At 36.9% G+C, this 27891-nt stretch overlaps 1 protein-coding gene across 3 annotated transcripts; it reads left to right on the forward strand.

The window, feature by feature from the left end:
* The first annotated feature begins 466 nt into the window (after positions 1 to 466).
* On the forward strand, positions 467 to 27891 carry LOC100890078. 3 transcript variants are annotated; one of them, XM_030984905.1, is made up of 9 exons: positions 467 to 776; positions 5371 to 5596; positions 6706 to 6739; positions 11577 to 11834; positions 12801 to 13001; positions 13992 to 14075; positions 15128 to 15972; positions 19975 to 20128; positions 24552 to 27891. In XM_030984905.1, exons 2-9 carry the CDS (start codon positions 5483 to 5485, stop codon positions 24755 to 24757), a joined length of 1896 nt encoding a protein of 631 aa, XP_030840765.1. In that variant the 5' UTR covers positions 467 to 776; positions 5371 to 5482; the 3' UTR covers positions 24758 to 27891. The 3 variants fall into 3 exon arrangements, with proteins under 3 accessions (XP_030840765.1, XP_011665150.2, XP_003729284.2); XM_011666848.2 differs by having other exon boundaries at positions 467 to 772; XM_003729236.3 differs by having other exon boundaries at positions 467 to 768.

Raw genomic sequence — 27891 nt, forward strand, 5'->3', positions numbered from 1 at the left:
AGGCAAAACCAACGAACTTAAAACCATTTTGATGGGCAAAACTAAACAATCATAAACAAACAAACTTTTATAAAATCTAAACACGGATATATCCTGAAATTCATGTAGTACGCTTTAATGCTTTAATGCTTAAAGACAGCTTACTCAAATTTACTTCCGTAGTATACCCGATGGGTGATTGTATGAAAGTTTCGAACGCCCATTCACCTCTTCCTCCTTCTTCTACTCTCTACCCCTTCTCCCTCTCATCTTCCCCCCTTCCCGTACACTACAGGCAAAATAAAGAAGAAGATAACAAATAAGAAACGCCGTGCCAAAGACTGGCTTTATTAAACTACTTTGACTTTAAAATAATATCAGCAATAGCAACAATCCGATTTGCTTGTACAACTATATGCTCGCGTGCGTCGTTCTTCGACTAACCACTCTTCGCCAATGAAAGCTCTTTATGGCAAAACAAAAATCAGTAGCTAGCTAGCTACTGTACTTACTGTACTTGTACTTGAGTAGGATCATAATTGCACTGATCTCTACAGCGCACTCACTGTATTGTGATCCAATACTGGGCTGCCTGTTTTTACATTGTATCTACAGAGGATCGAGAGAAGACTTATAAGTTTTGTGGGGCACCTGTTGCTTATGAAGCTCTAATTTTCTCTTAATCGTAAGATTACTTGACAGTTCCTGTTTTAACTATACTGGTCAATACCATGGTTTAGGAAACCACTCGCACGTTTGCAAGGATACTTCTGACAGTTCGTTCTTTGTGTAAGTGAGTGAGTAGCCTAACTGTAAACACACAGTGTAAGTTAGTAACTTCCCCAAGCCAGGCCAGGCTAACTAAAAAGGCTCCAACTCTAAAGCCTTGTCAGTGTGTGTGTGACTGTGACTGTGATACTGATAGTGAGGAGATTATCATCCAATATTAAAAGGGAAGTCCGCCCTGATATCAAGTTGGTTTTAATAGATTAAGAAATGGACAAATTAGAAGAACGGGTCAGTGAAAGTTTGATAAAAATGGATTGATATTATTTATTAATAATAAACTAAGAAAGTTATGAATTTTTGAAGGTGCAATCGATCAAACAATGAAACACAAATTAAATGGGCAACTATGTAATGTATCTTACGAGCTCCCATCAAACTAAAATACTAAATAAATTTATATTTTTCCTTAAATTTGTTTTCTATTCACCTGAAAAATAATGATTTCAAATTCATAGTCGTACAGCCCTGTAATCTGGTTGAAACTAGTAATCTATTCCGTCATGAGGCATTGTCAAAACCTAAGGAAGTGAAAATTTATGAAATTGTATGATTAATGGGGTGACCATGCATGCAAAGTTTACAGAGATTTTTTAGAATATGAGAAATGTGATACATTTGATCCTTGATTTCTCCTAGTGCTAGACATCGTATATTAAAGGGATCCGGTAACTTTGTCTCAGATTCTGAAATAAAATTCTGGATTTAGCTCATGCTGCAATGATAATTATAAACCTGTAGGTCAGTCAGGAACCCCATGACTTTTACAAGCCGATCGCCTGTCTGATTATCAAGATATTTATGATTGGAATTACAAATTTTGAAAACCGTTTGCCTGACGGTTTTTATAACACTACAGTCTATTGGGGAAAACGAGTATGGTAAAACCGGTCACTCAAAGATTTTTACTTTTTTGAGGCACTTCTTGATCATTTTGAAGCGCAATTTTTTTAGGGCTTCAATATTACACCATATCACAGACACTGATAACACGTAAGGCCGTGTATCTCAGATTTAACATTGTTAAACGATCCCTTTAAGTTCAATTATTACCAAATAGACGGCAACATTTTATACTACAATACAGCTTTACAACAAGTTGATGCAACTACATGTATCACTGAGCGAGGGCCAAAGTCAAATATCATGCTTAGTTTTTGAGTTGCTTGCCACTACCAAACAAATTAATCACACAATCGCAAGATTTGTAGCAAACACCCCTAAATCGGACGGGGGTCTTAAAAAGCAGCCCTTTTTATGAAAAATGGTATTTTGTTAAAAATATTCTAAGGAAACCTTGAACCACCATGGGTTTGGTGTCATACAAAAGATAATTGAATTATCTATATTTTGATATCAACTTTGATTAAATTGAGATAAATTGACATCGCAATTTTAAGTAAAAAACTAAAAACATAATTTTTTTTGTGTGATTCTTTTTCACAAAATTGAATTTTTTATCAAAAATAATTATTTTCCATATATATTTATCAAAATTTGAGAATTGTCTCTTTTTGTAATTTTCCAGGAATACGTCCATGTACAAGGAAAACACCTTGTGCAAAGGAGAGGCTTACCGATATATATATTTTTTTCCTCATTTTTTATATAGCAATCAAAGATATTGCTTTAAATTTCCACAAAAACCTTGCATTTTTGCCTATATGTGCATTAACTGTATCATATTAGTGTATTTGGGAAGTGTTTGATGTGTTTAAATTGAGTTTCAAAGATATAACTTTTAAGTTAAAATCACCATGGGTCTGGTGTCAAATGATGGCTAATTAGAATACCTTCAAGTTGATATGAATTTCAGTAAATTATCTAGTGTGAAAATATAATTTTTTGGCAGGGAAAGTTGCCTTTTGTGGATATTCCCCCCCCCCTAATTTTGGCGATTATCTCTGTACATTTATATTAACTGTAGGATAGTGACTGGACATTTAGTAATACAGGTACAGAGAGTTAGAAAAAGTAGCAGTGCTGAGTGTACTTCATATTAGTACTTCTTTGTGATGTTTCATAATAGATGGGCATATGCATGTGCCTCCTCCCCCCCCCCCCACACACCAACTATTCTATGACACCTCCCTTAAGCTGATCCTTGGTAAAATCTTGTCATGATAAAGACAAATATTTCAATATAATAAAATAAAGATAACTACAAAAAAAAATCCTGCTTCTGGTCTAGCTGTTATATAGAGAGCCCAATTAAGACTAACAATGTAGGTCTCTTGAACCCTCAGAAAAATTGTCAGAATGCCTGTCTTGTGAATCAGAAGACCATGCAGAATGCCGGATATATCACGTTTTGTAAATTCTTCTCAATACATGTGGATTTCAAGTCTGAGCCAAATTGTGTTTTCTCTTCCACTTTTGAAGAAAAATCATATAGAAATAAATGTCATTTAGCATCCTGTTTACATGTACATGTATATCAGAATTGCTTCCAAAGATTGATCTCTATGGATTCCATCTTTAAACAATGTATTTTTTAGTTGCATAAATATCTATAGCTAATACATTTATTCTTTCAAATTAAAATAATTTGTTTGCTAAGTTGGTAGAAAACATTTCTTATCTTACAACCATCAGAATACATATATTGAAGAAGCAATGTGTATATATAGTTTTTGATAAGGAATAGTTTTATTAATGGTGAAAAGGGTCTTAATATCAAATGTGAAAAAGGGTTTACTGTGATAACTATCGTATACATGTAGATCTAGCATTCCATGAGTCGTGAATCTGTCTGGTTGCGAGGGATATCAATCCAAGGCGCACAACAGGGGTGCCAATATTGCCAAAATTAATATTCCAAACCAAATCCCATTACCTCTATTGCCCTTGTATAAAGTTTGAATAACAACTTCTTCACACCACAATGGCTGGATTTGCATTTATCTTGCAAACTCAGCATGTCATCTTAAAGACAAGAAGTACTGGTACTTGTTTGCCAACCCAGCTCATTTTTCTGAGGGGAAATAGCTATAAACACCCAAACTTCTGCACCATTGTGTACATTACTAAGAAAATGAATGCTTAGTGTATTGTTCCGAAGAGGTGGGTTTGGGGAATGAATTTCCCATTTTTATTCAGGACTGAATATTTCCCGCCCCCACAGGAGTCCCTCGGGCCTTATCGTAGTTCTGAAAAGGAGGTGTTCACAGACCAGCGTTTCACCCCGAGAGGGTTACTTGTTTAACCCATCCAGGATGTGCCCTCCTTATTTCTTGTAAAAACCTATGACATTCAAGCATAGTATACTTTAGCAAATCTGGGGTCTTAAAAGATTTTTTTCCACACTTACCCCAAAAATAATGCTGCATCCAGCCACCATTTTCTTCAAAATTAAGAACTTCTTTGCATTATAATCACGCTTGTGTGATTAAAATCTTTATGATGTGGAAAAGAACTCTTTCCCCAACCTACATGTATTTTTGTCTTGCCTGCGTAGCAAAAAGCAAGACATACTAAATCGTGAAGTTAATTGTCTATGCTCATTTATGCAAATTTATTCGAAATCACAAAAAAGGCTTCTTCTCCTTCATTTCTCGACCAATTTCGATTTGGTTTGCTTTATATCGTAGAGCTAACTTTGGTACACTAAACTTTTACATAGAATTTTGAAATAGTTGTCCATTAATGAATTATGGTAATTTATGCAAATTTATTCCAAAAATAACAAAAATTGCTTCTTTTCCCTCATTTCTTGACTGATTTTGATTTGGTTTGCTTTATCTGGTAGAGCTAAATTTGGAACACTAAACTTCTACACAGAATTGTGAGATTTTGCTCCATTGATTATTTATGGTACTTTATGCAAATGAAATTAAATTATGTCCCTTCCAGGGCATCAAATTTTTATTTTTTGACCAGTTCAAAAGTTTACTACATAAAATTTACGATATTTGTTGTTGCGAGATGCGGATGAGCACTACGTCATTGACGTTCTGGTTTATCATATTGAATTGCGTTACTGCCCATGCCCACAATTACTGAAAAATCACATAGTACAAAAGAAGTACTTATCAATTGCACTCAGCACTCATAACCCTAATCCTTTGAAATTTTGACACTTTTAAATGTTCAATCACCATCGTCCAGTATATTGGATACTGGCCAACAATAGGGGGAAAAAAATCCACAAAAAACACCAATTTGGCTCAGAATGTATGTTTTACACACAACATAACATGTTGATATCAACTTAAAGGTATTTTAATTATCCATCATTTGACACCAAACCCAGATTGATTTGAGGTTTCACTTAAACCTTATCTTTGAAACTTGATTTAAACACACCAAACTCGTCCCGAATACCCTAATACACGTATGCATACAGTTAAAACATAATGGCAAAAGTGCTGCTTTTCTGTGGAAATCAAATCAATCACTTTGGGTTGCTATACATTTTCACTGAAAGAAGATAATTTAATTCTCCTTCATAATATCAAACCCATGGTAGTTCAAGGGTCCTTAAAATATTATTTTCAAAATACTATTTTTTATAAAAAGGGCCTCTTTTTTGGATGCCCCCTCTGATTTAGGGATGTTTGCTACATGATTGTTTTTCAAATTATTGTTGATATGTTTATATTCTAGGGCTGTGTTCTTCAAGACCAAAGAAAGAAAAGCGTCAAACAGTGGCCGCCTTCAAGTGCTGTTCAAAACAGAGATCCTTGCAGGGTTAGTTTCTCTGTACTCAACCTGATACATGTGTATACACAATGAAGTGGTAGAGTTAAGGACCAACATGACGGAACGACAGGGTAATGAGGTTATCTTGGAAGGGACATTGAATCATGTCATGGAATCTAGAACTGCACTGGTAAGACTCAACTTTTTAGTTCTTCTATTCTTGTAAGACTCTACACTTTACAGAATGATCTGTAAAGCCTTGTCCTCATAATGTGGGAAACCTTAGCAGGTGTTTTGCCTCCGCCCATCAAAGGTGGTGCCGGAGGCAATATATCACAAAGTTTTCTGGGTTGTCCGTCTCTCCGGCTTGCTTTCTCGTCATCACAATATCTCATGTATCACTTGAAGTTTGAATATCAAACTTGGCATGTTGGTATGTATCACAATCTGATGAGAGTTTGGGGGCAAATAGGTAAATGTTAAAAAAAGTCAATGTCTGAAATGACAGGTTTTAGCCTTGTTATTCAATATTTTAAGAACCTTTTAAATTATGAATTTTAAACTCAAAGTGATACTATGTTTCACCTTAGGAAGAGGATCTGATTAGTTTTTGTTTGGAAGTAAGTTAATGATAGTGTCTAAAACTTAGATATTGGGAATTCTCATGCAAAAAAATCAGCACTGCCTGTACAAAGTCAACTGGAAAGTCAATTTTGTAAAGGAATTTCTGGAAATTGTAAATAATTTTGGTAAAAACTTGGTATATTACTACAAATGAGGTACCAAATTAAAGTCTGAGCCTAGGTTTGCACATTAATCAATGTGCAGCCATATAGACCCTCTTCAGACAAAATACATGTTCATATTTCATAGTTTTTTGCTGTTTTCAAACATAGTGTTCTTGTTTTGTTTGTAAAAATTGTTTTGAGGTAATGAAATATATTTCTTTTTATGTATATACTTTGGGCACACTCGACCCAGGTACCTGGCAGAAATTTCTTGAAATGCTAGAGCGCCGTAATGGCAACCATACTACAGCTGGAGTAATAATTTTCCAAGCTCTTTGGAATAGCAAAGAGACATTATGTATAAGAACCAAACATTATTATTATTACTATTATGATACATTGAAATGAGTAAAATGTTAGTTCTAACATCATAATAGGTTTCTACATGAAACCCTCAGATCCTGCCTTCACATATTTGTTTAGTATGGCATCAATTATATTATACTATTAAACCATTATGTGAATTTTGTGTATTGAATATATTTCTGATATCTTTCTTGTTTTTTTTTAGAGATGGGTAGTATTGGAGAAGAACCTGGAATTAGGTGAGCTGAATGCTTTTATTTTATTAATTTTTTTCTGTTTGATTTTCTTTTTCTATTGCAGTTTTTGTCTCGCCTGCGTAGCAAAAAGTGAGACATAGGCGCCGCCTTTCCGGTGACGGCGGCGGCGGCGGCGGCGGCGTCAACATTAAAAACTTAACCTAAGGTTAAGTTTTTGAATTTTTGATATAATTTTAAAAGTATAAGTTCTTGGTCAATGAAACTTTGACTATAGGTTAATCAAGTATCCCCAATCATGTGAGTCGAATTTCAGATCGCAAAGTCAAGGTCAAAGGTCATTTCAGGTCAACAGACTTGGACTATGTTGTAGCATCATCATCGAAAACTTAACCCAAGGTTAAGTTTTTGAATTTTTGATATAATTTTGAAAGTATAAGTTCTTAGTCAATGGAACTTTGACTATAGGGTAATCAAGTCTCCCCAATCATGTGAGTAGAATTTCTAGTCACTAAGTTAAGGTCAAAGGTCATTTAAGGTCAACAAACTTAAACTTTGTTGTGGCATCAACATCAAGATTTTCAAAATGCTTCTTCGTTATTTTTCAACCGATTTTGATTCCGATTGTTTCATATGATAGGGCTAGGAGAGGGATTTAAAACTTCCAAATCGTGAAATTCATTATCTATGCTAATTTATGCAAATTTATTCGAAATCACAAAAAAGGCTTCTTCTCCTTAATTTCTCGATCAATTTTGATTTGGTTTGCTTTATATTGTAGAGCTAACTTTGGTACACTAAACTTCTACACAGAATTTTGAAATAGTTTTCCATTAATGAATTATGGTAATTTATGCAAATTTATTCCAAAAATAACAAAAATTGCTTCTTTTCCCTCATTTCTTGACTGATTTTGATTTGGTTTGCTTTATCTGGTAGAGCTAAATTTGGAACACTAAACTTCTACACAGAATTGTGAGATTTTGCTCCATTGATTATTTATGGTACTTTATGCAAATGAAATGAAATCATGTCCCTTCCAGGGCATCAAATTTTTATTTTTTTGACCAGTTCAAAAGTGTACCACATAAAATTTACGATATTTATTGTTGCGAGATGGGGATGAGCGCTACATCATTGACGTTCTGGTTTATCATATTGAATTGGTTATGCAGGCGAGACCGCCGAGAGTGTTTCCCTTGTTTTAATATAATGAACAAATCATGGCAAACGTTATACAAGACAGAAGAGTATATGTAGAATATAGTAAGGTTGGCTGTAACTAATCAAAAACATTTAACACGAGGGTTGACAAAGTAAGTAAAACTTGATAGCATGACCACCCTCAATGGATACATAATAATACAAATATGGAGGAAACAATATTGGTAAAAGGGGGAATAAAGTGAGCTGGTTTGTAAAGAATGTAAACGTGGCCCTATGAGTTGGAGCCTTTGAATGTTTGTATACAAAACAATGTTTACTTAGCATCCCAAGTAGGCCACTCTTTATTCATACCAGGTCATGAAAGGTTATAATCAAGGTTTCAATTAATGGAAGCAAAAAACGTAGGAGTACTGAACAGTATTCAAGTTTTGTAATGACAGGCGTACTTTGAACTTGTATTATCAACAAACCTTGCTTGACATTCATGGTGTAACTTTATCTACAGGTACAAATGTACTAAGGGCTAAAAGTGAAGCTTTGTTTATGAAGCAAATTTCAAAGGGTCCACAACAAACAATAAAAGCTTTAATTGTGGCTAGGCCTGAATTATCATTAATAAAATTTACTTGAACATTTTTTGAAGGGGATACTGACTATCCAAATGGAATTTTCCTCATACCAGTACTGAGATATTGAGTGAATGTAGCGTCAGGATTTAATACAAATGCTAATGCTAATATGTAATATAAAAGACAGTTACTGCTTAAAATCTAGTTTTTTTTAAATGGTTTACCTGGCATACATAATTCTATGGAATGAAATCGAAATAATTTAGAATGATGTTGTGCCACACATGAGACCAAAATGCAGGTGAGACTATCATTACAATGTAAAGGACATTAACTGTCTACAAAAATCCTAAATGTCTTACCTGAGATGCATATGATAAGCAAATACAATGAAGCAATCAGAGCAGCATATACAAGTATATATACATCTTGATCATTTTTAAATGCATTATCATGACAAAGCTAAAGTTGGAAGACGGGTTTGTCGCATTCAATGTCAGGGATGCCAGTTTTCAGGCGATAGTCAAAATTTAGGCCCTGGCAAGTTATTTTCAGACCATATTTTAGGCTTTTTTGTGTAATTAGCTCATTCTAGGTGATTTTCAGGCCCTCTGATCAATCTTAACTCTTAAGTTGCCACCCATACAATGCTCTCAGTGCCGCAGTGCTAATCCCTATTGTGCCAGCCACATATCTCCTGTGTGCCAAGTTAATTTTAAGGTTGGTTCAAGTGCGTGTTATTTAAATCTTTACAAAAAACAAATCGCTAAATTACTCGAGAAAATCCAATCTGACTGTTGTATACAAAGACGCGTAATCCAAAGCCCATAATCTGATGCATGTGATGGTACTTTCAATAGCGCTGCAAAAGCACTCAGCACGGTGCAATGGGCATGAACAATGACTGTTATTACATAGGCTTGCTAGCGTGCACAAAGCAGAGTAGCAGTGGCTCGCTAGCATGAACGTAGCAATCAATCGATACCGCGCTCGCGTGCACAGAGCACTTTAACAATAGCGCGCTAGCAGTCTCATGGCAGGATATGAGTTAACTGGCATCTCTGCAATGTGCTTGGAAACAGTCCTACACAGTCTTACATGCAGATCAGCTCAAGTATAAATCTAATAGGATCTGATCAAAGCCAGGTTAAACACAATAAAAAACTACTGTAAAACAATACTTTTCTTTCACTAACAATACTTCAGGCAGGGCTCGACGCTAACGGGCCCCTGGGACACATAGGTGCCCAAATTCTCTGTCCGAACCCCCCATTTCCCCACTCTTAAACATAGGGCTTTTGTCTATAGACACACAAACAAAAAATCTAGGCCCCCCTACAGAAAAGTAATTGTGAAGCCCTGTCTTAATATCTCGCTAAAGTAATCATATTTTGGGAGTTACATGTGCACTCAAAAGACCTGTTTTCACATAACAATTAGTGCGATTTTGATCGTGATGCAAAGATTGATTTTGTTTTGGCAACCATTCCTACAGGGAGAATTCTCGCTTGACAGCGAGATCGTCCGAACTGTGCACGCGTGAATCTCGACGATGTATTCGTGCTTGGAATCCTGATGGGATTAAATAAATTGATTTTTGGATTCTCATTACCATTCACACACACAGTGCCCTGTAAGCTATTGCGATTATTCTGGTTTTGAACCCAGAACCTACAAGTTAAAGCACTACTGCACTGACTTGGTTTTGAACCCAGAACCTACAAGTTAATGCACTACTGCACTGACTTGGTTTTGAACCCAGAATCTACAAGTTAAAGCACTACTGCACTGACCTGGTTTTGAACCCAGAACCTACAAGTTAATGCACTACTGCACTGACTTGGTTTTGAACCCAGAACCTACAAGTTAAAGCACTACTGCACTGACCTGGTTTTGAACCCAGAACCTACAAGTTAATGCACTACTGCACTGACTTGGTTTTGAACCCAGAACCTACAAGTTAAAGCACTACTGCACTGACCTGGCTTTGAACCCAGAACCTACAAGTTAATGCACTACTGCACTGACCTGGTTTTGAACTCAGAACCTACAAGTTAAAGCACTACTGCACTGACTTGGTTTTGAACCCAGAACCTACAAGTTAATGCACTACTGCACTGACCTGGTTTTGAACTCAGAACCTACAAGTTAAAGCACTACTGCACTGACTTGGTTTTGAACCCAGAACCTACAAGTTAATGCACTACTGCACTGACCTGGTTTTGAACCCAGAACCTACAAGTTAAAGCACTACTGCAGTGATTTGGTTTTGAACCCAGAACCTATAAGTTAATGCACTACTGCACTGACTTGGTTTTGAACCCAGAACCTACAAGTTAATGCACTACTGCACTGACTTGGTTTTGAACTCAGAACCTACAAGTTAATGCACTACTGCACTGACCTGGTTTTGAACCCAGAACCTACAAGTTAAAGCACTACTGCACTGACTTGTTTTGAACCCAGAACCTACAAGTTAATGCACTACTGCACTGACTTGTTTTGAACCCAGAACCTACAAGTTAATGCACTACTGCACTGACCTGGTTTTGAACCCAGAACCTACAAGTTAAAGCACTACTGCACTGACCTGGTTTTGAACCCAGAACCTACAAGTTAAAGCACTACTGCACTGACTTGTTTTGAACCCAGAACCTACAAGTTAATGCACTACTGCACTGACTTGTTTTGAACCCAGAACCTACAAGTTAATGCACTACTGCACTGACTTGTTTTGAACCCAGAACCTACAAGTTAATGCACTACTGCACTGACCTGGTTTTGAACCCAGAACCTACAAGTTAAAGCACTACTGCACTGACCTGGTTTTGAACCCAGAACCTACAAGTTAAAGCACTACTGCACTGACTTGTTTTGAACCCAGAACCTACAAGTTAATGCACTACTGCACTGACCTGGCTTTGAACCCAGAACCTACAAGTCAATGCACTACTGCACTGACCTGGCTTTGAACCCAGAACCTACAAGTTAATGCACTGACTTGGTTTTGAACCCAGAACCTACAAGTTGCATTGTTGCAAGAACATTGCACTATCCATGTTTGAGTTTGCATTCAAAATGTTACCCATTAATTTTGAGAAGCTGTTTGAAATAATGTTTTCCCTATTCTTTTGTCATCTGACTAGGTCATGTGTATCTCAGCATTTATCGCAAGGCACCTGCTACCAAGTCTGATTTTAAGAAACGCTATGAACTCACCGACAGCAATTTCATTGGTACAGAGAGAGGGACTATTAAAATGCATCATGAAAAACGCAGTATGCTCTACTGGGCTATCGTCTTGAAACACGAATCCATTCTTTTCAACGATAAAGAAGCAATGGTCAAGTCAACATCACAATTTGAAAAATGGAATGAAGTAGTCAAGAAACTATGGAACCATCGTAAGTCCAATTGCCTTAATTCTGTTTATTTCTACAGGTTAAACACATTGTTAAAAAAAGATTGTGCCCCCTCTCTCCCCATTCCTTAACTTGTATTGACAGTGCTTGATGACATAAATCATCCAGTTTGTCGTGTATTTTATACAATCGTCCACTAGTTCAGTAATTTATCATTTAGCACATGAGGGGGGGGGGGGGGTAGGGGGCTGACTCCTAAGTGGCTAAAATATTTGAAAACCTGGAGAATTCACTATTGCTATGAATACTGACTATGGTATGAGCCTGGTACAGAATGCAAGGATAATATTAAAAATCAGATGGATACAATGAATTTTTCACCTCCCCTTTTCTTATATTAGAGGCCTAAATCTTTTTTCTTAAAAGAGAAAGTATAGGCCTGCGTGTACTTTGCCACCTCACAACCTATATCAATGAAATGTTATGAAAATATTGTGTTAGTCGTATCAAATCTTACTCATTGCTGAATTCTTTAATTAATATCTAGAATTTCATTATTGTGATGATAGTATTTTGTTAATTCATGAATTCATTAATTTATCCAGCATAATTATGATTGGGCCGATGAATGTTCCATAATCCATTTGAAGATATGCAGAAATAAAGCAAGAGGGATTTCCTTTTGTACACTACAACCCTTCTACCATGAGGAGGAGTCCCATGTTGAACATGTTTTGAAGATGCCAATGTTGATATAGCAATTCTGCTAGGTCAATTTGCTTATTTATGGGTTTTCCAATAAATTGACTATATTACTCTGCTCCAGGATGAAGTCAAGGCCCAGGTAATCAGGAGAGTCATGTACTGTGCATTGAAATTCAAAATATGGTCACCTTTGTATTATTCCACAAAGATGTATGTTTTAAAAATTCATTTTTAAATTATTTATTTTGTTTTCTTCTTTCAAAATGTCGGGAATAAACGTCTGTTGCCTTATTGACTCTACAGAAAGTTGGGAGGTATCTCCATTAAAAGGCTCGACTATAGAGAACTATTCCAAGCTCGTCTTACATCTCAATACATCCAGTCTGTGCCTAGCCCTGCTCAGTCCTCCCAGACACTTATTACGTTGGCCTCTTACCAGCATCAATGACTTTGACTGCCATGAATGTGTCTTCAGTTTCAATGTCATTGGTAATGACGCACCAGGTAATCAAAACTATTCTATCTACTCTAATTTCAATTCTTTATCTTAATGACGATGAGATATTGCATCACAAGGAGGGAGTCCGATCAGACACACCGGGGTTCCTTTAACAAGAAAGAAGAGCGAGAAAATATCCAATATTAGCCTTAAATGACTACCATGAAGAACACATTTTGATATCAGGTGGGAGATGACTCCATAACATGGGCCCGTACTCGTTTAGTAAGAAAGAAAGAAAGATGTCTTAGCTAAGGGTATATAAAAACTACTTGCATTTCTTGTAGCAAATGAATGGATATAGAAGAGTTCAGTATAAAAAGGTCATCATAGACAGGTGGCAAGTTATTATGTTTGTACTGGAACATGAATTGACCAAGCTGTGTAACATTTACCTGTAGAATACCTGTAGGTGTTGTGGGCTAGTAGATAAGTCATCGGACTGTGGATCACAGGGTTGGCGGTTCAAGTCTCGCCACGGCACTAATGTCCTTTGGCAAGATATTAATATATATTTGCCACTCTCCACCCAGGTGATAAATGGGTACAGGTAGGAAGCAATTATTTGAATGCTGTGAGTGCCAAAATTGGCTGCCTAGCAGTGCTGGGGTGATAGTTGAAGCGCCTTGAGCACCATGCATGGTGGATAAGTGCGCTATATAAATATCCAATATTATTATTATTATTATGAATTAAGTGTCCAAAATCATATGTGAATGATGTGAGTGAAAGTCTCCCCCACCCATTGTGAAATTGTGAAAATAATTTGGCCATCTTTTCACTTAACGGTCATAAGTACAAGTTCACTGATACCTCATTGCAATGTATGTTAAATGTAATACGCTTGTTGGTTGGGTTGTCTGCGAACTTGGAGTTATGATAGTTTTGTGAAACACTGCCCTGACACTGTATATCCCATAGTGTGCGTTTCATGTATCCACCTGAATATGGAACACAAACTTTCAGAGACCTATCTTTGTTTGTTTATTTGTTAGGTTACTATGAAGTGAAGGTGACTCGATCTAAGCATGCTTCTAAGATCAAGATGGTTTGCAATGAATTAAGACAAGTTTACAATGGTAAGTCACACATTTAACTCATCATTATGGGCCAGATCACCCTTTTTAGTTTGCTCTGAATGTTCTGAGTACAACTTTTTTCGAAAATGACATTGAAATTTGATGGACTAAGATCTACCTACCACTCCTGTATACACAATGGCATGCTATCAAAAGCACGCAAATCATGCATCCTTGATACGATGTGGGACAAAATATGCACCCCAATTCGCACAGCCTTGAAATGCGCGTAGCGCTGATGAATTTAAAAATAACTCAAAGTCTGTTTTATTCAAACTTCGGCCATAATGCCCAAAAAACTGGAACGAAAATAAAGTCAATGAACTATTTCAGGAAACATCCTCATTCGTATGCTTTTAAAAATATCATGATTGATATACAAAAATTGAGATGAAGAGTTTATAATCAGTTTTCTAAAACCTTACACCAAAACATCAATTTTCATGATTTTGGCCGAAATTATGGTCCATTAAAATTTGAATATACGTCAAGTTATCTTCAATGATTATTTGAAAACTATGTATCAAATTGGCATTGGCAATATGAATATTCATTTGAGGGTAGTTATACTTTCCTTCCCTATTTTTACTTGTATTTGATTGGTTGGATGGTAAAGAATGAGATAATTATATTAGCATAATGTTTTGATTGGCTTTGTTTTTTAATTATTTTTGAGTGACGTTGTAGCTAGCAAGTATGGCACAGCCCACCAAGCGCACACAAGCACTGTACGTGTTCCATGTCCTCTGGATTCACACCAGGGGGTTCTCCCTCAATGCTCACATTGCTTTACCTAATAGACATTGTACTTCCAAAAATATACATGTGTACCCTTTTTGGGATGTATTCCTGCCAGCACCTTGACCTAAAACGTGATGATGTGCTTTGATCTATGATGATCCATGTTGCGATCCTCTAACATGTGAAGCCTGCTTTAGATAGAAGGACAATGACGAATATAATATATATTGAAGTACAGTCACAGACATATAGCATCTATATTTCAATGTGAAATTGTCCCTGTTATTACATAATATAATGTTTTATTGCAGGTGAGAATAGGGAGCCTTCCATTCCAACTACTCATGGATTCTGCACCGTCCCAGCTGAAAAACACATGACGGAGAGTAAACCAGCAGCTAGGGATCCCTTGGCATTACATCATCATAACAGCAATGCAAGCATATGTAGTACACATTCATTGAACCCAGAGAGAAACCTAGATAGGAACCCAGAGAGGAACCCAGAGAGGAACCCAGAGAGGAACCCAGAGAGGAACCTAGAGAGGGATACTGCTAGTGTTGGAAGCTTTGATTCAGCAATGTCTACACCCTCCCCTACTCCTCTGAAAGAAGTGATCTCAATAAATCCTTTTGTGTTCCCGCCAGATGGAGTAGTAGGTGATACTGTATCCCAGAGTCTAAGTCCTATGAATAAACCTGTTAGCAAGCCCAGGACACCTATCCCCAGTTCTCCATACCATGTTGCTTGTGTAGATCCTCACACACACAGTATGCATGTGAGTTCAATCAGTACTCATCCTCATCATCATCTCAGACCAACTACACCAGATCTATTATCCTCTACTTCCGCTCAAGAGAGAAATACTTTGGGGTGTAGGTTACCAAAACGAACCTCTGATGAGGGTTTCTGTGAGGAAAGAGATTCTAAGCAGAAGGGAGAGGCACGCAATGAAGCCACATATATGAACACACATGATAACACTAATATTGTCAACTTTGAGACAGAGCCCAAGGAACATAATAATTATGAGAACTTTGTTGAACACAGCCACTATGTGAACCCCATCATCAAGAAGAAGCATGAAGGGGACAATATTGGACCTAAAGTTGCTCCCAAGCCACAGCCTCCAAACCTTCCCCCAAGAAAGAGAGAGGTGAATAACCATTTTATTTTTACAATTATTATTATACATACGAGCCTCTTTTCCAAAAGAATAAAACCATTTCTATAATGCCCTTTGTTTGGTCGATTTCATTATCATTAGCATATTGCTTTTCCTCTGTATTTTATTTTATGTCACTCAATAATCGATATTGAACAAAGGACCCAACAAACTAGATGGAACTTCGACTGCGCGCAGTCGAAAATGATGCCTCCGTCATAGAGCAATTTTAGAAACCAAAACAGAAGAAATTTTTAAAATTCCAGTTCAATTGTAATCCATTAACAGGTTCTCAGCATATCGTGATTACAAGCAATTTCTCATATACATATATGACCCTTTGATCTTTGACCTCATGACCCTAAAATCTACTCAGTTCATTGGCTCTGCAAGATGTCCCAAGTTAAATAGTAATCCATCTGTCAGTTCTAATGAGAATGCTTTCACAAGCTATTTTTGCATACATAATGAGCCAATGACCTTTGACCTTTGACCTTATGAACCAAGAATCTACTCAGTTTATTGGCTCTGTAAGATACATAAATGAAGTTTGGCAGGAATCCATCAATCTGTTCTAATGATTGTAAGATCACAAGCTATTTTTTGCATACATAATGTGCCCTGTGACCTTTGACCTTTGACCTCGTGACCCCAAAATCTAATCAGTTCATCGGCTCTGCAAGTAACATACATGACCTAAGTTTGGCAGGAATCCATCAATCGGTTCTTGAGATAACGCGATCACGAGCTGTTTTTGCATACATAATGAGTCCTGTGACCTTTGGCCTTTGACCTCGTGACCCCAAAATCTAATCAGTTCATTGGCTCTGCAAGATACATACATGACCAAAGTTTGGCAGGAATTCATCAATCGGTTCTTCAGATAACGCGATCACGAGCTGTTTTTGCATACATAATGAGTCCTGTGACCTTTGGCCTTTGACCTCGTGACCCCAAAATCTAATCAGTTCATTGGCTCTGCAAGATACATACATGACCAAAGTTTGGCAGGAATTCATCAATCGGTTCTTCAGATAACGCGATCACGAGAACGGGACGTACGTATGTACAGATGTACGGACGGACAACCCGAAAACATAATGACTCCGGCTACTTCGTAACGGAGGCATAAAAAGGGAACCTACAAAGGGAAATCTCAAAGCCAAAATATTCAATTTTTAGGCATTGGTATATACATGTATATACCCCTTCATTGTGATTACATTATGAGGATGATTTCAATATTTGTTTCTTTATTTACATGTTATGAAATACTCCTAAAGCATCATACTTTGCAGTTGTGTGTGATGGTCTGAATATTTTTTGCAAGCAAGCAAACCAAGTGAGCAAAAATGGTAAGATTTGTGAGGTCACAGTGCGAAAACACATTTTTATGCCTCCGTTACGAAGTAGCCGGCATTATGTTTTCTGGTTGTCCGTCCGTCCGTCCGTCCGTACGTCCCGTTCTCGTGATCGTGTTATCTGAAGAACCGATTGATGGATTCCTGCCAAACTTTGGTCATGTATATATCTTGCAGAGCCGATGAACTGATTAGAATTTGGGTCACGAGGTCAAAGGTCAAAGGTCACAGGGCTCATTATGTATGCAAAAACAGCTCGTGATCGCGTTATCCAAAGAACCGATTGATGGATTCCTGCCAAACTTTGGTCATGTATGTATCTTGCAGAGCCAATGAACTGATTAGATTTTGGGGTCACGAGGTCAAAGGTCAAAGGTCACAGGGCTCATTATGTATGCAAAAACAGCTCGTGATCGCGTTATCCGAAGAACCGATTGATGGATTCCTGCCAAACTTTGGTCATGTATGTATCTTGCAGAGCCAATGAACTGAATAGATTTTGGGATCACGAAGTCAAAGGTCAAAGGTCACAGGGCTCATTATGTATGCAAAAACTGCTCGTGATTGCGTTATCTCAAGAACCGATTGAAGGATTCCTGCCAAACTTAGGTCATGTATGTTACTTGCGAAGCCGATGAACTGATTAGATTTTGGGGTCATGAGGTCAAGGTCAAAGGTCATGTGGCTCATTATGTATGCAAAAACAGCTCGTGATCGCGTTATCCGAAGAACCGATTGATGGATTCTTGCCAAACTTTGGTCATGTATGTATCTTGCAGAGCCGATGAACTGAATAGATTTTGGGGTCACGAGGTCAAAGGTCACAGGGCTCATTATGTATGCAAAAACAGCTCGTGATCGCGTTATCCGAAGAACCGATTGAAGGATTCCTGCCAAACTTAGGTCATGTATGTTACTTGCGAAGCCGATGAACTGATTAGATTTTGGGGTCACGAGGTCAAGGTCAAAGGTCATGTGGCTCATTATGTATGCAAAAATAGCTTGTGATCGCATTATCATTAGAACAGATTGATGGATTCCTGCCAAACTTAGATCATGTATGCATCTTGCAGAGCCTATGAACTGAGCAGATTCTTTGGTCATGAGGTCAAAGGTCAAAGGTCATGGGCTCATTATGTATGCAAAAATAGCTTGTGAACACATTCTCATTAGAACTGACAGATGGATTACTATTTAACTTGGGACATCTTGCAGAGCCAATGAACTGAGTAGATGTTAGGGTCATGAGGTCAAAGATCAAAGGGTCATATATGTATATGAGAAATTGCTTGTAATCACAATATTCTGAGAACCTGTTAATGGATTACAATTGAACTTGAATTTGAAAAATTTTCTTCTGTTTTGGTTTGTATATTGCTCTATGACGGAGGCATCATTTCGACTGCGCGCAGTCGAAGTTCCATCTAGTATAAAGATGAAAAAGACAATCCTGATACAGTTATAAGCACAATCCAATTATGAAAGACTGAAAGACCTTAATAAGAAACAATCAAAAGCTGGTCAATGGGCCTTAAAGGGAAGAACAAATTCACCCAATCTCTAGGGATCGGGGGTCAATCTCAACCCACGTTTTGAAGGACATTATGTCATTTTTTTGTGTTTTGCAATTGATCCATTTTTACAAAGTTTTAAAGCATGGGGTAGGTGGGGTGAAATTGACCTGACTTTCGGGTCTAGTTAGGGACCTCTGGGACTGGTCATGCCAGCTTACAACCTTTTTGTTAGTGACTAGATAATCTTATTATCTTTAAGGGTTCAAATTGTATGGTTGAATTGGGGTGACTATTTCAGGACAGACTCTTTGCTTACAAAACATGGAATAGAAATGTATGAGTGAAATCAAGGAGTATTAAGAGATGGAGTCATATCTTGCTCATTCCCTTTGTACGTTCTTCAATGCCACCAGGAGAAAATATGTCAGGCATGTGCTTAACTGGATCTTTATGCAGATACATAGACAACAGATTCCTGCCTAGCTGCAAACTAACGGGCCACTTTCAAAGGGAAAAATGCCTTTGTAATGATAATTATTTTTCGCTACCCCTCGTCTGATAATACGAACAGTATGCAGTGCTTAACTTTACAGGAGACAAGCGAAAGGAAATTGAGCAAAATTTCCTGAAATATTAATCAAAATTACTCGACTGGGCATGCGAGGGCACTAATCTGACATCATAAAGGACTGTACTTGATGTAATCTACTCTTTATTTTCGTGTAATCAGAAAAGTGTCAAATGGCAGATTTTTAGGAATGTAAAATTGTGCTTTTTTCACAAATTAAAACTGCTATTATACAATGTAAGCGAATTTCTTGACACGATTAGGCTTTTGTATTCATATTTTATCATCTGTTTGATTTTTGTTAGTTCAAATAAAAAGTAAAATATTAATGATATTTTTTTTGGTGAAAAAATCACTACTCAAGCTTTGTAATGATGTTGTTTGCTTCAAAGGTACCAGCACATCTGTAGATTCTATTGTGCAACCTTAGAAAACGGCAGCTGCTTGAAATAATGTGTTGCCAGTTGGGACTCCAGCTCTTAAAACTCCTTGGTGAAACAAAACAATTTTTGTACTCTCACATTAATTGATTTTTTGCGATGTTTTACAGCTACATCAACTGATAGAGCTAGCTAAGATGGGTAAGCCCCTGGTAAGGGATTTCATTCAACCAAACAGTGCCTGGACAAAATTCTGTCTTCACTTTGACGTCAAGAAAATGTCATATCCTCTCAAAGATTGGAGAGCTCTTGCTGAAAGAGTTGGTAAGTAACTAAGTATTCCATTTTGAACATTTAACATACTACTACTACTACTACTATAAGTACAGCCACTACTACCACTACTACTTCTATTACTACTACTACTACTAGTACTATTACTACTACGACTACTACTAGTACTATTACTACTACTACTACTACTACTACTACTACTACTAGTACTATAAGTACAGCCACTACTACCACTACTACTTCTATTACTACTACTACTACTAGTACTATTACTACTACTACTACTACTACTACTATTACTACTACTACTACTACAACTACTACTACTATAAATACAGCCACTACTACCACTACTACTTCTATTACTACTACTACTACTACTACTACTACTATAAGTACAGCCACTACTACCACTACTACTTGTATTACTACTACTACTACTACTACTACTACTATAAGTACAGCCACTACTACCACTACTACTTCTATTACTACTACTACTAGTACTACTACTACTACTACTACTACTACTATAAATACAGCCACTACTACCACTACTACTTCTATTACTACTACTACTACTACTACTACTACTACCACTACCTTCTCTAATACTACTCGCACAGCTACAACAACTACTACTAACTACTACTACCACCATTACTACTCCTACAACTACTACCACAACCACTACCTCCTGTACTTCTACTACCACAACCACAACCTCCTCTACTTCTACTACCACAACTACTACCACAACCACTACCTCCTCTACTTCTACTACCACAACTACTACCACAACCTCTACCTCCACTACTACTACTACCACAACCACTACCTCCACTACTTCTACTACCACAACTACTACCACAACCACTACCTCCACTACTACTACTACCACAACTACTACCTCCACTACTTCTACTACCACAGCTACTACCACAACCACTACCTCCACTACTACTACTACCACAACCACTACCTCCACTACTTCTACTACCACAACCACTACCTCCACTACTTCTACTACCACAACCACTACCTCCACTACTTCTGCTACCACAACTTCTACTACCACAACTACTACCACAACCACTACCTCCACTACTACTACTACCACAACCACTACCTCCACTACTTCTACTACTTCTACTACCACAACCATTACCTCCACTACTACTACTACCACAACCACTACCTCCACTACTTCTACTACCACAACCACTACCTCCACTACTTCTACTACCACAACCACTACCTCCACTACTTCTACTACCACAACTATTACTACTACTACTACTACTAACTACTACTACTACTACTGTATTTGCCGGCATAAAGGCCGCAGTATTTTCGGATGAAAAAATATCCAAAAGTCTGGCTGCAGCCTTTGCGCAACAACTAAAAATTCAGCGGTCGAAACAGCACGTCCACTGGTACATATGGGACTACAATGACTATATAATGTTACAGGACATTTCTAGAATAACTCCGCACATCTTACCGCCAATTTTATGTTGCATTGTTGACATGAAGACGAAAATAAACTGCAACTTATTTTATAAACAAAATCTACAGGTAGAGCTCGATCTTAGTCTGTACCTGCCATTGCATCGCCAAAAAGTAAAAGAAGGGACCGAATATGGAGCTGCCGTGCATGCATCGCAACTGCGAATCCGGCCGAAGTCGCAACTTCGTATTACACTACACATCGTAGTAGGGGTATTTGTAGGATACCAAATCTGCCTGCGATACAGTACTAGCCTAGAAACGATGAAGATCTGCTAAATTACGATCATTTTTGAGGTAAACTTCCTGTAAATTTATAAGAATATTGATGAATTTGGTATCGGTTTGTAGAAAAAAATAGTGTTCTTCAAGAAAATTAAGATTATTTTGTTTGGTCTGTTGTTGGTGTTTTTTCCTTCTTTTTTACCTCTACGAAATGTCAAAGTTGGGGGTGCGGCCTTATCGCCGGCAAATACGGTAGTACTACTACTACTACTACTACTACTACTACCACCACTACAACCACCACTTTTACTAATTCTACAACTCAACTACAACAGCCACTACTACAGCTACCACTACTACTACAATTTTCCTTAAATTCTGTCATCTTGATCTTTATTCCTCTTACATCTCTTCACAGTATTACTCCAGTCAGGACTTCAATCCTTCTATCTTGACATTACTTTAAAGGAAACCTCACCTCAAGACATATTTTTAGTTATTCTGAGAGGTTTATTGTATTCTTGCCCAGTAGTCTGTCAGACTTGACACTCCTGAAGCTCCACATAATAATCCTGGCTTTAGCATGGCTGGCATCATGGTGCTCTAGAATTCCAAGGAATTAATTCCAGCCAGGTACCCTCACCTGGGTTGAGTGTGGCAAATATAGATTAATGTCTGGCCAAAGGACAGTCGTGCAATGGAGGGACTTGAATCGCGGACCATGCGATCTACACTCAATTTACAAGATTTCCCACCAAAGTATATAAAAGAGGTATAAAGCAAGATATTCTCAGCTCAATGTACAGTTTCTCAGCACAATGTGGGCATCACAATTTTCTTCATTACTAGAAATACTATGCCAAATCGTTTATCAAGTTTAATGTATCCAAATTTATGGATTCTTCCTTCCCATGCATGTGTGGTGATGAAGTATGCCATTGACCTACTATTATCTTCTGTACTATAATTGTCAGAACATAAATTGCATTTTAAAATAAAGTTCTCGCTTGTCTGGGGTAAAGATTTTCCGGAAATGAAATGGGTTTGTCAACTGCTATCATTGCTGTTTGTTAGTATTTCTAAATTTCCAACTAAGCTTGGTGCATGATACATGTACAAGTTTGCCTGATGTCATGCGAAAAGGCATTACATCAGGCCAGGAATATCTTCATTATATATCTCTTGTACATCTTTCTAAGGAATATTGTTCATCAAAGGGAAGGAATAAATGTGGAAGCAGTGACTACCGGTACCTCTTCAGTAAGTGTGTACCAGTCATTGTTGACTTGTTGGCCGAATCAGGGAGGTGATAAAGAAGGAGTGGAAACTCTTGTAATTTATTCAAACGCATGTGTGAGTTCTAAAGCGTAACAATGGGATGTGTAACATTTCACTTGGCTTTGAAGTTCCATGCTCCGATCCGCTCTTCCACTGCAGGGAATTTCGGAGGCCAGGCACCACTCTTACATTTATTATAAAATATTAAATTACTGGCAAAATTTCAGTGTAAATTATAAATTTTATATTGGGATTGAATTGGTAATAGTGCATTAAACAATTTTTCAAGTTAAGTACTCCTCCCTTCCTTTGTGTGCCAGAGTTGGTAAAAGAAAAATTAGATCCTGACAAAACCTAAATATTTGAGGATAATGCGCTTATTTTTGCATGTTTTAATGTCCTGTCATTTAATCCATGATTTAGAATCTTTGATAAATTTAAGTTTGCTAACGCGTGTTTTTTTAATATTTTTGCAGTTGGAAAAAAAGGATGAAGTTTCTCAAGCTTTTGTTCGCGTGTTCTACTCATTACACATCCAATAATTGATGATAAATCATTGAAAGAAACAGCGAACGTTTGCTGGGATACCATTTTCTGATCGGAATTCTAAATCCTGATATGTCATGCGCTCTTTTATCTCAGCACCTGGTCAACAGTTGCAGATTAGCGCATAACTTTTTGGTGGCTTGGAGCAAAGGGTCAAAGGAGAGCGACTTGATTCCACTCCTTTTTTATCACCTCCCTGGCTGAATGCATCTTGCCTAATCTTTGTTGAGCGTCTGTGTTTCGTAAGCTTCAGACGTTTGCCTCTTGTGTTGCCAGTCAAGTATTCGAAGAAGGAATCGATTGGGATGCGTTCAAGTCCATGTATGATTTTGAAGACCTGGATCATGTTGCCTTGCCGTCTGCGGTATTTGAGGGAGGGACGGTTGAGTGGCCGAACTCTCTCTCTGTACGGATGGTTGCGGTTGTCATAAATATATTTTGGTGGCTCTCTTCTGCACCTTGTCTATGGTTTTGGAGTCTGTCTTGAAGCGAGGATGCCATATGGAATCTCCGTAATTTATGTGAGGTCTGACAAGGCCTTTGTACAACTTTGGGATTGTGGACCTGTCTCTGCACTCGAAACTGCGACGGATGCATGAGAGTCCTCCTTCGGCTTTCTTGACAGCATATGCAACATGGTTATGCCAAGATCTTTCTCCTCTTATGTAAGGTCAAGGACATCATCTCCAAGGGCATAAGGTGTGTTTGACATTACCTGGGCCTATGTGTAGGACTTCGCACTTTTGTGTGCTGAAGTTCAATTGCCATGTATTACTTCAACCCCCTAGTGCATCAAGGTCAGATTGGATTGGATGGAGGCTTTGCTAAAGAGTTTGGGTTTTAACATGTATACGTACTTTTCTTTTCATGGTTATTCTTATTGTTTAATTGACAGGATTGACAATGAGTGACATTGACTTGGTGGAAGACACAGGTTGTCGGACTGGGAAGTGTACATCTACAGAAATAGTGCTAGCATACTGGCAGTCTAATGCTCGAGATGATATGCCTTTCACCCAGGATCAGCTGGTAGATGAGCTCTACATGATGGAACGTTATGATCTCGTCACAATTCTTCAACCAGGAGAACAGCATACGTGAAAGATTAAACAGTATGTTGGAGGATATATGGATGAGTATGGGATGGGATGAAAATATCCTGAAACTTTATAACTTGTTTCTACTTCAATCAAACCTCATTTCAATATAAAAGTAAATTTTCATCAATATTTTGCAACAAATAAATACAGTGCCTGGTGAGATACAATTGATTGCAGTAGAATAAGTTTTTCTTATTGATTGAAAAATGAATTCATATGTCTCAGGGCCCAGGGATGGTATTCTGAAAATTGTTGTATCTTGATTATTGTTGTATGTTCAGGTTTAAACAGAATTTGGTAATATTAAAATTATTGGAAATGTTGTTCTACCTTTTCTACTGTTTCTTTACCTAGAACTAAAGAATTGCATAGCAAATGTGTGTTATTGTTAAACTGATAAAATGGACAAATGGTGCATAATCTCAATTACTATAATGTGCACAATTTATTAGCAAGAGATAATAATTAATTGGTATTCTCAAATTGTGTTACCTTTCGTTGTATCTTTTCTGCCATGGTATTCAAACAGCTAAAGACTGTTGTATCTCATGTTTGATGCTTGTGCCCCTTTCCATATCCCCCTCCTTCAGTCATTGAAAGTAAACCCTCAATGTCCCATTGTGCTAATAGAACATACATTTAGGACCAAAGCTATGTAGAATTAAAAATACAGAAGTGCCCCTTTGAGTGATTGTGCAGAACAGAAAATGGAAATGATGTCAACTCAATGGTTCACATTAATGTGTTCTATGCCCATTGCCCGATGCTCAGTAGAAAAGTACAGGTGACCATACATGTATGACCAATTTGATTAGGTAATTCACGATGAATTCTTTAAACTGAGTTTAGTGTAACTGAGTTGAATGTAACTGAGCTGAATGAAACTGAGCTGAATGAAACTGAGCTGAATGTAACTGAGCTGAATGTAACTGAGCTGAATGAAACTGAGCTGAATGTAACTGAGCTGAATGTTACTGAGCTGAATGTAACTGAGCTGAATGTTACTGAGCTGAATGTAACTGAGCTGAATGTAACTGAGCTGAATGTAACTGAGCTGAATGTAACTGAGCTGAATGAAACTGAGCTGAATGTAACTGAGCTGAATGTAACTGAGCTGAATGTAACTGAGCTGAATGTAACTGAGCTGAATTTAACTGTACCTATGAAAACTGTCATAGACATGTGCAATGTACACAAAAAAAAAAAAAATTATTTAATTTTATTTTTGTTGTTCTTGGAAATGCTATAATCATGCAAGTTCTAATGCTGACAATTGTAATAATGGACAATTTATGTCCTGAAACATATCAATGTTTGGTACTGAAAAAAATCTAAATAACTGACAACCATTTGATACATCTAAGAGGTATGTCTTTTCATGATGGGTTTTTTTTGTGGGGGGATATTCACAATTTCTACATTCATGTACTTTTACCTGCTATTACATCATCATCTATCCTTATATCTTTTTGAAAGATTCTTATGTCTTCTCTTTGCATATTTGCGAACAGTTCTCACACATTTCTACTTGTAATGCAAATCTAGGTGAAATATTTAAGATATGTGTACTGGTATGCCATTGTGTACTGCAGCTGATGTAGTCCATAGTCATTTGTATGATTCATCAATGTGGGATACAAGAAATGATCCTAGATTTTAGTTGCGACACACATAGTGCTACTGTTCTATTCTAGATTAACTTCTGAAATTGAAATTCACAAGGTTTATAGATAAAGATTCAAAATCACAGCTGAAAGCTGATACATGTTCAAGTACATCTTTAATTTACAAATAAGAATACAACATATAAAGTACATGTGCATTGTGAAGTAAGAAAATATATTGTAACATTGTAGTATAATTGATATATGAAGAAAAGGAGAGGAAGGAGTATGAGAAGAAGAGTCTACCAATGAAACACTTTATAACAAATTATATTTATATAGACAAAAGCTGTTACATGTACATGTATATTTTTATATACGTATGGCTCAATGGAAGTGTGATTACAGAGATTGCATATTTTAGATTGATTTGATATATGTTGAAAAAACAGGGTTGATTGTTGAACAGTTACTGATAAAACTATGTTTTGCCTAGATGTTCATCTTAATCAAGCATACTTAATTAATTCACCAGTAAAATGCTTGTGTAAAATGTTAGCTCTGTCTTTCCCACCTCCATTTTACTTGGTTTAAGGAAATGTATTATTTTAATCTCCCTGTGCATTTTAAAGGCTGTCTTTTTCTTGGTTAACATTTGGAAAAATACTATTCTCAAATACAGTGTATATTATTATCATATTATGTTTATCCTTGAAATTTTAAAGACTGGTTACCATTTGGAAATATTTATACTGTTTTCTAAGTGCTATAGATAACATTACGCTTATACTGATATTATGAGAGGCTCCGTGTACTGAAGGTGCTGACATTTTTGTTGATATGTTAGAAATATGCTTTCTGCTAAAGCATTATTGGAGTTTTGTGCACTTTATCAAGATGTAACGGGCTGAAGGGTGAAAGGGAAAACCATTGTAATGAAGTCATTTTAATACAAGCAGAAATATCAGAGAAACAATGGCGGAAGTTTGAAATTAAATCGGACCAAAAGTCCTACATTTTTAATTTTTTAATTTTTAAAAGTCATTTTGTCTGTTGAAACAAATGGTTAAGTTTTCCGCCACTACATCACAGAGACATTACCAACTCAGCCAATTTGAAGAGCCCATATCGTAGCGATTACAATTTTCAAAAATTTGTAACATTCTTGTATTTTATCAAAATTTCATCAAAATTATGCTTCTCTGATGTTTCTCCTTTCTTCCAGAGTAGTTGGTTATCAATGTTGGATTTCCCTTTAAGTTTAATATAAGCATATTTTTGACTACCTTAAATAGTTACCATTATTATGTGAAGGGCAATCCAAACTTGTAAATCTTTCACTCATGTGAAAGCATAAAAAGTTGAATGGTAAAAGTTTGAAAGAAATCAGGCAAATACCCTGAAGAACTAAGAATGTAGTGAATGAAATCTCAAATTGACAATGCGGTGAGTGGATTATAATATATTCATGGTCAATTTGCCTGTTTGTATTGACAAAAATTTAAAAAAATAAAACATTTTGAAAGATGTG

Source organism: Strongylocentrotus purpuratus, unplaced genomic scaffold, assembly GCF_000002235.5.
Source record: "Strongylocentrotus purpuratus isolate Spur 01 unplaced genomic scaffold, Spur_5.0 spur5_scaffold_14, whole genome shotgun sequence".
NCBI lineage: Eukaryota > Metazoa > Echinodermata > Echinoidea > Camarodonta > Strongylocentrotidae > Strongylocentrotus > Strongylocentrotus purpuratus.